The sequence below is a fragment of the Zootoca vivipara genome, chromosome 12 (assembly GCF_965207765.1).
Source record: "Zootoca vivipara chromosome 12, rZooViv2.hap1.1, whole genome shotgun sequence".
NCBI lineage: Eukaryota > Metazoa > Chordata > Lepidosauria > Squamata > Lacertidae > Zootoca > Zootoca vivipara.
The window spans coordinates 41391662-41405534 of record NC_142595.1 but is presented as its reverse complement, the minus strand read 5'-3'; the positions used below and the strand labels follow the sequence as shown (position 1 = coordinate 41405534).

Sequence of the window (13873 nt, the reverse complement as noted above, 5' to 3'; positions counted from 1 at the left end):
AAGCAACAGAAGATGCAAAATGCATCATCATCATCATCACAGTTCTATATCTGCAGGTGAGGCACTGGATGTGCAGAGCCTTGCCTTTGCTAAGTAATGAACTAAATGAGAGCCAACAAATTGAAGCTCAACAATTCTGTTGCATCTCCTAAAAAAAAGCTCAACATGTCCACGAATGGTCTGGAGGGTGGCAGATGGGAATGGGCCTTTTCTGTAGTGGCTCCCCATTTGTGGAGTGCTCTCCCCAGGGAGGTTCAGCTAGTGCCTTCATTATACAGCCTTAGAATCCAGGCAATAGCGTTCCTCTTAAACCAGGCCATTGGCTGGTTGACATCCGATACCCTTTTAAAGGTGTTGTGAGAGGGGATATTATTGGTTTAAAATAAAGCATATTTGGGGGGCCCTTGGGAGTCTCCCCACACCTTGAAGCCCTTCTCTGTCCAAAGGAGGTGCTGAGAGTGGCAACAAGAGAAGAGGCCTTTCTAGTAGTAGCCCCTGGTTGTGTCATGCTCTTCCTCATTAGGCTTGCCTGCCACTGCACATACATTTTTCTCCTGGCTTCTGATTCTTTGAATCGATGAAATTTCTATCTATTCCTTTTTATTATTATTATTTTAAGAAATCACATCCCACTTTCCACATCATAGGTCTCAAGTGGCCTGTTACAATTAAATGTACAATATGCACAACTTAAAACATCACTTAAAATTCCAAAATTTAAAGTCTAAAGAATTTAAAATCTCTCTCACTGGAAAGAATGACAACCACTGGCAGTGACCATTTTAACCGTCTGAGATGCCTTCAGGATCCAAAGGCCTCCTGAAATAAAAGAGTTTTGAAGAGACCTCTGAAACTCAGTAGGGAGAGTGTCTGCCTAACTTCTTGCGAGAGGAAGTTGCACTGAAGGCACAACTCCTTGTTGACACAAGACATGCTTGTGGTCCATAGAGAAGCACTAATCATGCTCCCCCAGTGATCTCAGAGATACCTCAGGCTATCTCTGAAGTATACTGGACGTAAAGTATTCAGGGATTTGTACACTAGTACACATGGGTGTACCCAGGAACAAATCTAGGGGGGTGGCAAGCCATGGTCATCCAGGTTGTGACATTTCAGCACGGAAAAGGTGAATGAAACCAAAATTTTATTATATATAATTATAGCAGTGTTTTATTATGGTAGTTATTACACTTATTTGCTTGAATTTTTTAAAATTTCTATTCTAATTACATGTCTTATACTAATATCATTTTTCTTGGGTTTGAAGAAAATGTTGAGGTTTGTTTGGTGCAGCCTTTTTACGTACCTGGACTAAACAAACCGGCAGTTGGGTGGTATAGTAATGCATATACAGTCCTGCCACCATGTGCACTGGTTAAAGCAGACTACTGTGCTACACAAACTCTTCACCGGGAACAAAACTGAATTCAATAACCACATCTTTTAAAGATGTAGGAAAATTAAGGAGTACTCTCACCGGAAGAGAGTATGGTAGGGTGCCCCTCTTTCCCTCAGAAAATGTTGAAGATTATGGTGTTAAGCGACCCCCAAGCTACATCTCCTCCTGGTGCTCCTCCCCAAATGCATCTAGCAGTAGGTTGTAGCAGGTGGCCTCCTATGTCTCTTCCAACTCATCAGATTCGAATAGAATTTCAGTTGTCCCTGATCTGCAGCCCTTGCAAAAAGTCCTCCTTTTGTTCAACATCAGTTTGAACCTAATAAAATTAGTTGAAAATTCTACAGCACTGGTACATGCATCCATTCAAACTTAATACAATTAATGGCAAGATTACCTCATTAGGTCCCCCAATATCCTCTATGTGAGAAGAGGGGCTGAGAACTAAGTATTCCAAATATGGCCACAGCATACATGTGTAAAAATGCATTCAGGTATTATTATTTATTAAAACTCTATATCACCCTTCATCCTAAGATCACGGGACAGTTCACTTCATAAAATCAGAAAACTACATGACATACTAATAAACAAAACAATACACACCCCAATTTAAAAGGCTATAGGTTGTTTAATTAGCCAAAGGTTTTGGAGGAGAGGAAGAGCACTTACTGGAGAGAACTTAATTCGGATATATTTGAAGCATGGATTTTACAGACCTGGGATTTAACCCTTATGGAAAAACTAACTGCAGTACAACAAGAACATCATACCGAGGGCGGAGGGATATTCATTTCTTACGAAATGGTTTTATTTTATTGAATATACACAATCCACTGAACATGGTTTGTGTCCACCAGCATCACATGGAATATTATGGAACGGTTCATTTGTTTGACCACAACACTAGAAAATGGTAGATATGCTAAGTTCCGCTGCTGCTATATTTTTGGTTCTGGAAGACTCTGCACTCTGAGAAGGGGAGTTGGGAGGGTTTTCTTGTGGTTGTTGTCTCTGCTTATCATCTGAAAAAACCAATAAATGTGTTTTTAGTTCCAAAGTAGGTGGAGCAGTGTGTAGTTTCACACATTTCCCTCATTCTCCACCAAGCGAAGCAGCTGTCACCTCTTACAAAACCATCTGTGCGAAAACCGGTAAGTCTTGGAGGGCTACTGGGCAGGAGCAGAGAGTGACTAGTTTCGACTTTGGGGCATAAGGGAGAGGGTGCTTCTTTTGGACCTGCAGTCTAACATTTTTAGACCTGCAGTCTAACTACTTTTTTATAGTTACAGGTGGGTAGCCATGTTGGTCTGACGTAGTCGAAACAAAATAAAAAAAATCCTTCCAGTAGCACCTTAGAGACCAACTAAGTTTGTCATTGGTATGAGCTTTTGTGTGCATGCACACTTCTTCAGATATTGGTTTCTACTTCTTTATAATAATAAAGGTTATAATTGTAAACTCTAAGGTTTTTATTTCAGAAATAACAGTACAAGTTAAATGAAGTTCCTTTTAATAATCCAACAACCAGTCTACTAAAACAGACCATGTATTCCTGCAACAGACCTTGAAGGGGGTTGAGGGGGCCCCGCCCCGGGTGCCATCTCTGAGGAGGCATGACAAGGCACCCCATGGGGGGGCTTGCCCTGCCACCCCTGGGTGCCCACCGCCATCGGGCCTCCGCAGTCGCGGGTGGAGGATCCTCTGCTCACGGCTGCACCCTCTGCTGTACAGTGCTCAGGCAGCGCCATCAGCAAACCGACTGGTGGCGCATGTGCAGCGCCGCTCAAGCGTCATACGGTGTACCCTAACCCTCCACCGCCGCTGCAGCCGCGAGCAAAGGATCCCATCGCCATACATACGGTGTGCATGCATGTGTGGTATGTAGCGGCACACACGTGGTATATAGTGGCACATGCGCATGCGCTGGTGGGTGGTTTGCCCTGCCCCCCCCGCCCCTGGTGCCTGTTCTCCTTCCTTCGCCACTGGTCTTCCCAAAGGCTTTAGGGATTGGTATCTTTGGTCCTTCCAGCGACCAAAACTTCCTTTCTTTACTCACTCTCCTCTAAATGTCATGAAACACCTTTCCAGGGAGAGATCATGATGTGATCCAGAGGCAGCATTCTCATTCCTACAAGATTCTCAACTCATATGCAACATCTTGAGTTTGGAAGGGGCCCATGGGTATCTTTGAGAATGCTCTCTGTTTCCGTGGGTTGTGCTCAAAAGAACCAGATAGGACTGGAAGGGGCCTCTGGGTAGGGGAAGGATTCAGCAACAGAGAAGTCAGAGCTCCCTGGAACATTTATTTTGTAAATAGTTCCTAAATCTTATATTAGGAACATCCATCCCGACCTCCAGATCTTTTTTCAGAATGCAATCCTATTACAAACTGAGTGTTTCTTGAATAGCAATGAGTAGGGCTGCTTTGTAATGCTTTACAATTGTTATAAATTTCTTTTCTCTTTATTTCGGTTTCTTTATGTTTTGAAATTTTTAGTTCTTGATGTTTTTGATGTTTATGTTATCATTTTTGTTATATTTGGTAACATTTTAAAAAGTGGAAATAAAGATCTATTTTAAAATTACTATTTTTTTTAAAAGCAATGAGTAGGGCTGCGTAAAGTCACCAGGAGACAATGGCTATCCCAATGCTTTGTGACAATTTATTTCATGAGGGAGTTTTGCATTGTGTGGAAATGTGTATTCTTTTGCCTATGCACTGACTCTGCTGTCAGGCTATTTTAATTAGGACCTCTTCAGCTCTAGAGTTATGCAGCAGAAGAGGGGGAGAGAAATAGCCACTTCTTTAGTGTCATGCATAATCTTACAAACTTCTATTATGCCCCTCTTTTTATATTCCCGAATCAAAAACACCCAAATGGTGGAGTTTAGTGGCTGATCAGACCACCAGCCCTTGTTGTGCAGAATGAGGAAGAGCCCCAAGAACACAGGATCTATACCTCACTCTAAGGTTTTTATTTCAGCAATAACAGTACAAGTTAAATGAAGTTCCTTTTAATAATGCAACCAGTCTACTAAAACAAACCACGTATTCCAGCAGCAGAGTTTGAATTTTAAAATGACATTCATGCATACTCAAGAACACTTTCCTCTGCTGAGCTGTAGCAAGATCCCAAGGTGTTCCAGGCACTCGCCCAGGGCTCCTTTGGAGAATTGAAGACATGGTAGAGACTGTCGTAGCTTTTAGAAATATGATTTATACACATATTTAAACCTTCAGTCTGCATGGAGGGAGTGCAGGTCTTACAGCAAGGGGATCCCAAGCAGGGGTGCTCATCTGGTATTAACAATGTGGACCTCCTGGACACGTTGGTGTTACAAGGAACATATCAGATGCCACAAGAAAATCCGAGGGGGAATAAAGAATTGGGAAATCTCTTCTCTTCCCCCACAGCCCCCATAGATATGTACTTCCCTCCCTAGCTCTGAACCTCAACAGTCTGGCACTATAGTACTATTGCTGTAGAGTGGAGCGTTAACTACTGAGGTTGAGGGTAGGCAAGTAAGTTTATCTGCCCCTTCCAGTGCTGTATGGGAGAAAGGACGGTGTCGGTTTATGCACACAATGAGATAAGCAGCTTCAGATCTGAATTTTGCTCTTCCCACCAGGAGCTGAGATAGGAAATTAATTAGAACAGCAGTCGTTGCATGGTTGCCCACAAAAGGTCTCAGTAAATATCCCCTCAAAATCAACTGGTTCAGCCTCTTCATTTAATGGGGCTTGAGTATTGAAGGCCCACTCTCTCATATGTTGTGAAGAAGGGAGAGGTGCAAAGAGCTTCTCTTTGTGAGGAAGCACAGCAGTGGTGGATATAGGTGTTTTAGCCACACTGAGCATTCAAACTAGCATTGGTTTTCAGCAAAATCTTGATCTTTTGTTTCTCAAACAGCCATTCCCTAAAGTCACAAGGCAAACTGCTTTCAAAACTTATCAGCCTGTCAAACATGGGCGTACCCAGGAACAAATCTAGGCGGGGGGGGGGAGCAAGCCATGGTCATCCAGGTTGTGACATTTCAGCATGGAAAAGGCGAATGAAACCAAAATTTTATCCTATATAATAATTTGCAAGTTGTCCCTGCGTCCAAGCTGTCCCGTGTGTCCCTGGGCTACTGCGCATGTGCCCCAGGGACACAGGGATTGGACCAGAGACTTGGAACGAACACACCGCTATGCCAGAGGGGTCCGCAAGATGCTATTAGAATAAAAAATATATTAAATATATTTCGTATGATAACAGATTTTTTGTTTTGGCCGCTTCCTGCATGAGCAGAGTCTAGCGCAGAGTCTGTTTTGCAAAGAGGCAGCGCACGCATTCTACTAACGCTCACCTCCCCAAGATGCTTTGCGTGCGTCGGCTTCATTTGTGCGCTACTGCGCAGGTACCCTGTCTTCTCCATTCCCCTCCCTCCTCCCTGGCATGCGCTGCCTCTTTGCAAAACAGTAGTGTTTGTAAACAAAGCAAGCATTTTCTTCCATGTGTTTCATGAAAAACAAATATAGGAATCGGCTCGACATGCGGTCGGATTTCAGAGTGAAAGTTTCAAGTTTGGAACCTAATATTTCAGAAATAATGGACTCAAAGGACAGATTTAACTCATCTCATTAAGAACTGAAAATTAAAACTAACTGTATACTGATGGAGTACTCTGTTGTAACTGTAAAAAACGTATAAATATAAAATATAAAAAGACTCTTAATTTGGCTCTCACTTTTTAATTTTAGGATTAGGAATTAATGGGGGTCCTTGTCACAATAGCGGCTCGATGAGGGGTCCTCGAGAAAATTTTGTTGGGAACCCCTGATCTGAGGTAACAACACCAGGTCCCTCATACAGACAACACAAAGTCAGGAGTACCAGCAGTATTTATAATGTAGCCACAAAGTATCAAATCAAAAGGGGCAGTGGAAGCCTCAATATCATAGCAACGTAAACTATGCCAATCTTCATTAAATCAGCAGGTAATGAATGGAAGCAATCAAGGGGCAGCTTAGCCTGCAAGGCCTATAGCAGATCACAATTAAGAAACACACAGCAGGGGCTTGTTGTTGAGAAACGATTGTCCTGGCAACACTCCTTGACCTTTAGCACACACACTCAGCCCCTTAGGACACCCACGTGAGGACAGCAGCTCACAGTTAAGGGTTTTTTAAAGGTAGGAAGCTGGGTGGGGGGGCAGACAGGCAGCAGTCCCCTCTAAGCCGACTCCAAATTAGAAGCGGCTATCAAAGAGGCTGGGGAGCACCAAAGGAGCGTGGGCGGGGAGAGGAGGATGAGGTGTTTTACACTCAGCCTTCCCTACACGCTGAACACACCAAACACAGTAACAGCACAGCCCACACACAACAGTAAAACAACACACACACCCCTCAGTTCAGTCTCACGCACTCAATGGAACACAAACCTCTGAGTGGAGAAGAGCCAGGAATTTAAACAGCAGAGGTACCGGTAAAAGGACCCTGAAAACACCAGCCCCAGAGCTAGTTTAGCTTGCGGCAGGACAGCAACCCAAGAATCTAAACCGGGGAGGAAAACGTGGTAGCAGGGGTGAAAGAGCCAAAATAAATCTAATAAAAGGGCCCAAGGCTATGCACAAAGAGGGGGTATTGCACTGCAATCAGGGAAACAAAGAAACTAGGATTAGGGTAATTTAGCTGCTGGCTAGAAACTGCCAAGCCCTTAAGCAGCAGTTCAGCCCAACACAGGACGGCACGGAGATCAGGGAAACAAAGAAACTAGGATTAGAGTGATTTAGCTGCTGGCTAGAAAGGGACTTAGAGGGAACCTTTACGATGCAAAAACCAACAGAGGTGACCCTGCAATCCTTCCCTGTCCCAGGGAATGGTCCACACTGAGGATGAACACTGCAACTCCGCTCTCCGCTGCCGGCTGGTTTTTTTGCTGCGCAGGAGCTTTCCCCCACTTTTTTTTGCTTCTCTAGGGTGGGGCAGCTGCCCCATGCTGGGTACGCCCATGCTGTCAAACACAAGATTATATTCCTTGGAAGGGGTGGGTGGGCAAGTAAGTTTATCTGCCCCTTCCAGTGCTGTATGGGAGAAAAGACTGTGTCGGTTTATGCACACAATGAGATAAGCAGCTTCAGATCTGAATTTTGCTCTTCCCATCATAGCTGAGATAGGAAATTAATTAGAACAGCAGTGGTTGCATGGCTGCGCACAAAAGGTCTCAGTAAATATCCCCTCAAAAGTCACAAGGCAAACTGCTTTCAAAACTGATCAAACACAATATTATATTCCTTGGAAGGGGTCAGTTGTTCACCCAGTAAATCTCTCAGGGACAAGCAACAGAAGATGCAAAATAAGTCAATTTGTTAGTTGCTTTATTTTGCCCAGGGCAACACACACTCACAGTAGCTTTATCCATACCCATATCAGATTATTTCATATCCCTTTCCCCATGGGGAATATAGTCCAGCTTTGTTGGGGGTGTTTAAGCAGAGTCTGGGACTGTGGCTGCAAATCATGCATCTAGCAGTAGGTTGTAGCAGGTGGCCTCCTAGGTCTATTCCAACTCATCAGATTCAAATAGAATTTCAGTTGTCCCTGATCTGGTCCTCCTTTTGCTTCAACATCAGTTTGAACCTAATAAAATTTGTTGAAAGTTCCACAGCACTGGTACATGAATCCATTCAAACTTAATACAATTAATGGCAAGATTACCTCATTAGGTCCCCCAATAATGTGAGAAGAGGGGTTGAGAACTAAGTATTCCAAATATGGCCACAGCATACATGTGTAAAAATGCATTCAGGTATTATTATTATTTATTAAAACTCTATATCAGCCGTCATCCTAAGATCACGGGACAGTTCACTTCATAAAATCAGAAAACTACATGACATACTAATAAACAAAACAATACACACCCCAATTTAAAAGGCTATAGGTTGTTTAATTAGCCAAAGGTTTTGGAGGAGAGGAAGAGCACTTACTGGAGAGAACTTAATTCGGATATATTTGAAGCATGGATTTTACAGACCTGGGATTTAACCCTTATGGAAAAACTAACTGCAGTACAATGAGAACATCATACCGAGGGCGGAGGGATATTCATTTCTTACGAAATGGTTTGATTTTATTGAATATACACAATCCACTGAACATGGTTTGTGTCCACCAGCATCACATGAAATATTATGGAACAGTTCATTTGTTTGACCACAACACTAGAAAATGGTAGATATGCTAAGTTCCGCTGGTGCTATATTTTTGGTTCTGGAAGACTCTGCACTCTGAGAAGGGGAGTGGGAGGGTTTTCTTGTGGTTGTTGTCTCTGCTTATCTTCTGGAAAAACCAATAAATGTGTTTTTAGTTCCAAAGTAGGTGGAGCAGTGTGTAGTTTCTCATTAACCAATAGCCCCTTGTATCCTATATAAACAGTAACTGTTCACACATTTCCCTCATTCTCCACCAAGAGAAGCAGCTGTCACCTCTTACAAAACCATCTGTGCGAAAACCGGTAAGTCTTGGAGGGCTACTGGGCAGGAGCAGAGAGTGACTAGTTTCGACTCTGGGGCATAAGGGAGAGGGTGCTTCTTTTGGACCTGCAGTCTAACATTTTTAGACCTGCAGTCTAGCTACTTTTTAATTGTTACAGGTGGGTAGCCATGTTGGTCTGACGTAGTCGAAACAAAATAAAAAAATTCCTTCCAGTAGCACCTTAGAGACCAACTAAGTTTGTCATTGGTATGAAGTTCCTTTTAATAATCCAACAACCAGTCTACTAAAACAGACCATGTATTCCTGCAACAGACCTTGAAGGGGGTTGAGGGCCCCCCGCCCTGAGTGCCATCTCTGAGGAGGGGTGACAAGGCTCCCCATGGGGGGCCTTGCCCTGCCACCCCTGGGTGCCCACCGCCATCGCGCCTCCGCAGTCGCGGGTGGAGGATCCCCTTGCTGTAAGACCTGCACTCCCTCCATGCAGACTGAAGGTTTAAATAAGTGTATAAATCATATTTCTTAAAGCTATGACAGTCTCTACCATGTCTTCAATTCTCCAAAGGAGCACTGGGCGAGTGCCTGGAACACCTTGGGATCTTGCTACAGCTCGGCAGAGGAAAGTGTTCTTGAGTATGCATGAATGTCATTTTTAAATTCAAACTCTGCTGCTGGAATACATGGTTTGTTTTAGTAGACTGGTTGCATTATTAAAAGGAACTTCATTTAACTTGTACTGTTATTGCTGAAATAAAAACCTTAGAGTGAGGTATAGATCCTGTGTTCTTGGGGCTCTTCCTCACTCTGCACAACAAGGGCTGGTGGTCTGATCAGCCACTAAACTCCACCATTTGGGTGTTTTTGATTCAGGAATATAAAAAGAGGGGCATAATAGAAGTTTATAAGATTATGCATGACACTAAAGAAGTGGCTATTTCTCTCTCCCTCTTCTGCTGCATAACTCTAGAGCTGAAGAGGTCCTAATTAAAATAGACTCACAGCAGAGTCAGTGCATAGGCAAAAGAATACGCATTTCCACACAATGCAAAACTCCCCCATGAAATAAATTGTCACAAAGCATTGGGATAGCCATTGTCTCCTAGTGACTTTACGCAGCCCTACTCATGGTTTTTTTTAAAAAATAATAATAATTTTAAAATAGATATTTATTTCCACTTTTTAAAATGTTACAAAATATAACAAAAATGATAACATAAACATCAAAAACATCAAGAACTAAAAATTTCAAAACATAAAGAAACCGAAATAAAGAGAAAAGAAATATATAACAATTGTAAAGCATTACAAAGCAGCCCTACTCATTGCTATTCAAGAAACACTCAGTTTGTAATAGGATTGCATTCTGAAAAAGATCTGGAGGTCGGGATGGATGTTCCTAATATAAGATTTAGGAACTATTTACAAAATAAATGTTCCAGGGAGCTCTGACTTCTCTGTTGCTGAATCCTTCCCCTACCCAGAGGCCCCTTCCAGTCCTATCTGGTTCTTTTGAGCACAACCCACGGAAACAGAGAGCATTCTCAAAGATACCCATGGGCCCCTTCCAAACTCAAGAGGTTGCATATGAGTTGAGAATCTGGTAGGAATGAGAATGCTGCCTCTGGATCACATCATGATCTCTCCCTGCAAGGTGTTTCTTGACATTTAGAAGAGAGTGAGTAAAGAAAGGGAGTTTGGGGTCGCTGGAGGGACCAAAGATACCAATCCCTAAAGCCTTTGGGAAGACCAGTGGCGACGGAAGGAGAACAGGCACCAGGGGCGGGGGGGGGCAGGGCAAACCACCCACCAGCGCATATGCCACTACAGTATATACCACATGTGTTCCGCTACATACCACGCATGCATGCACACCGTATGTATGGCGATGGGATCCTTTGCTCGCGGCTGCAGTGGCGGTGGAGGGTTAGGGTACACCGTATGGCGCTTGAGCGGCGCTGCACATGCGCCACCGATCAGTTTGCCCATGTGCCGCCGGTCGGTTTGCTGATGGCGCTGCTTGAGCGCTGTAAAGACGGCAGCAGAGGGTGGGTGGGTGGGTCTCCTATCAGATGGAGAGAGAAATAGATAGAGAAACATGTCTTGAGAAGCAGAAGATGTTAGGTTTTTCTTTCAAAGCACCTCACAATTAATTAGTAATCATTTACCTTTGGAATTCTATTTGGCACTCGCAGGTATATTGTGTTAAAGCATTGAAACTTCATTATTATCATAAATACCCTGTTTCTCATATTTTAAGACATACCCATAAAATAAGCCATAGCAGGATTTTTAAGCATTCAAGGAATATAAGCCATACCCCGAAAATAAGACATAGTGATAGGCGCAGCAGCAATGCTGGCCGCGGCAGGAGGAGGAGGAAAAAAATAAGACATCCCTTGAAAATAAGCCATAGTGTGTTTTTTTGAGGAAAAAATAAATATAAGACATGTCTTATAATATGAGAAACACGGTAATAAAGAAATTACAAAGAGTAAATAAATGATCTATTTGTGGAATCTTGTGATCTAACTGAATACATCGCTTTCTTTTCCTAGAATCAAGCACCATGCCAGAGATAGTCCCTAAGAATAAAGCCCCAGGGGTTGATTTCTGTGGGGTAAATGAATATTACTACATTGTCCGCTCAGACCTGGGCTGCTACATGAGGTCCACCAATTTCAAAGAGGGCAAGGACCTCAACGTGTTTAGCCTGCACAGATCTTGCCAGGGAGGAGATCACTACTTAGCCCATGAGGATGACCTATTCTACATCATCAAAGGAGACAACTATCGCCGTGTCAGCAACATGAATGAAGACTCAGGTGCTATCGTCTACAGCCTCCATCCCAACTGCCGTGGAGGGGACCATTACCTCTCAGCCTTTGGATGCTTCTATATCATTTTCCAGAAAAGAGGTGTTTACCGTCGGGTCACTAATATGCATGAAGATGCAGATGCAGTCGAATACACACTTCACCCAGCTTGCAAGGATGGTCTCTATTACTGGGGCATCAAGGATTACTATTACTTTGTAAAACCCCAAGATGAATGGGGAGTCCAGTATTATAGATGCACCAACTTCCATGAAAATGTGGATCCTGTTACCTACTCCTTCCATAGTGATGTTGTGAACATGCTCCCTGGAGGAATGGCTGTTACCCAAGGCCCATGTTATGGTAGATGGGAAGCTATCAAGACCATCTCCAATGACTCCAGCACTCCCATTGTATGGAATAAGAAGATCACTAAGAAAGTGGGATACAACAAGCAGAAGATGAGCAGTGTGGAGCACAACTGGAACGTATCCATGACTGCCTCATATCAGTCAGGCGCTCTCACTGAGGCCATTGCCAAGTACCAGTTCTCTCTCACTGCTCAGTATGGTGGGAAGAGTGTCAACACAGAGCAGGAAGACTGGAATGAAGCCACTGAGATTGAAGAATCTCTTAACGTGACCCTGAAGCCCAAGGAGAAGATGTACATATGGCAATACCAGCTGGGTTTGGGCAAGGAAACGGTCTTGTTCTGCCGCGATATGAAATTTACGGATAATTCTACTCCACCTACAGATATTCCTTTGCCACCTTCTAATAAGTGAAAAGAAATGTGTTAGGCCAAAAGGCACCTTCAAAGGCTTCCTATTATAAAATTTGATTGATTTCCATGGGCTTATACTTCAACAATATAGAGCTCCCACAAACTTAGGGTGAGTTACCTGAGTAGTATATAGAGATGTATAAGCTAAACACGAAGTTACATTAATGATTACTAGACATATTATATACTCTCATATAGACATACACATCTTGCTAGGCTACAGTTAGAAAAGTATATCCTAGTTTGTGCACGATGCAGGTGACCCAAGCTGAATGCCTTCTAGATAAGCTACTATTTCCTGGTCCCCATGAATCCCTTTGCCAAATTTGTGCCTTCATTTTGCTTTGTAGCTGCTGAACTCCTGATCCTGTCCCACTGCTGTTATACAAATCAAATAAAATGAAGAATCAATGGTTTAAAAATGTGTGCACTGCGCTTTTCACTCTTGTGACAAAATCATTTACAACATATATTTTCCAGAAGACACAAAAACCTTCTTCCTTTTCCAGAAGCTTTGTATTGAGGAAGTGGGGTAAAAGGGGAAGTTAAAGGCCCCCCGACAGTTAAGTCCAGTCGCGAATGACTCTGGGGTTTCGGTGCTCATCTCGCTTTACTGGCCAAGGGAGCTGACGTTTGTCCGCAGACAGTTTTTTTCTTGTCATGTGCCAGCATGATATAACCAGAGCAGTACACGGAAACACCGTTTACCTTCCCGCCAGAGCGGTACCTATTTGTCTACTTGCACTTTGACATGCTTTCGAACTGCTAGGCTGGCAGGAGCTGGGACTAAACAATGGGAGCTCACCCCATCATGGGGATTCGAACCACCGACCTTCCGATCGGCAAGCCCAAGGCTCAGTGGTTTAGACCACAGCACCGCCTGCATGCTGGTGTAGTCAGAAAACCTCACTTTTTTACGTCATAGTTTTTAGTTACCTCCAATTTTGAGAGTTGGCCTAGGACAGGGATGGGTCCAGGGCCCTGAACCAGTCCCCTTCCCAACCCAAGACCCCACTAATTTGGCGGCGGCAAAACCAATCTAAAGATTAGACACAGTGTTCAGGTTGTCAGAGAGACTTATGCATGTGTCCTGTGTTTGTAGCCTTATTAGCTGATAAGGGTCCTTAAGTTGCGCCCAGGCAGGGACAGAGACAGTCAACAACGACACCGAGGGTTGAATTCAGAGAAAGAAGTTAATTCTTAAATTTAAGAGACTCTTGGTGATCAGCTCAAGACAAGAGTAAAGAAACACAAATTTGCAAAGATTCGTATACACTTCTTGGACTCCTTTCCCCCTCCTCTGTAAATGTGCGCACGCAAGGGGGGGTCACAAGTTACAAGTCCATATAAGGATCTTCCTGTGTCCGGTTCTTCTCATAAACACAAGGGGGTCACAACTA

The 13873-nt window shown here is 43.5% G+C and overlaps 1 protein-coding gene across 2 annotated transcripts; it reads left to right on the top strand.

Annotated features, from left to right (window-relative positions):
- Positions 1–2165: 2165 nt before the first annotated feature.
- On the top strand, positions 2166–12895 carry LOC118095892 (uncharacterized). Of its 2 annotated transcripts, none has more exons than XM_088655650.1 (2): positions 2166–2550; positions 11432–12895. In XM_088655650.1, the coding sequence occupies exon 2, from the start codon at positions 11443–11445 to the stop codon at positions 12472–12474; it is 1032 nt and encodes a 343-aa protein (XP_088511776.1). In that variant the 5' UTR covers positions 2166–2550; positions 11432–11442; the 3' UTR covers positions 12475–12895. The 2 variants fall into 2 exon arrangements, with proteins under 2 accessions (XP_088511776.1, XP_034993105.3); XM_035137214.3 differs by lacking the exon at positions 2166–2550 and adding an exon at positions 6254–8898.
- The last annotated feature ends 978 nt before the right edge of the window (positions 12896–13873 follow it).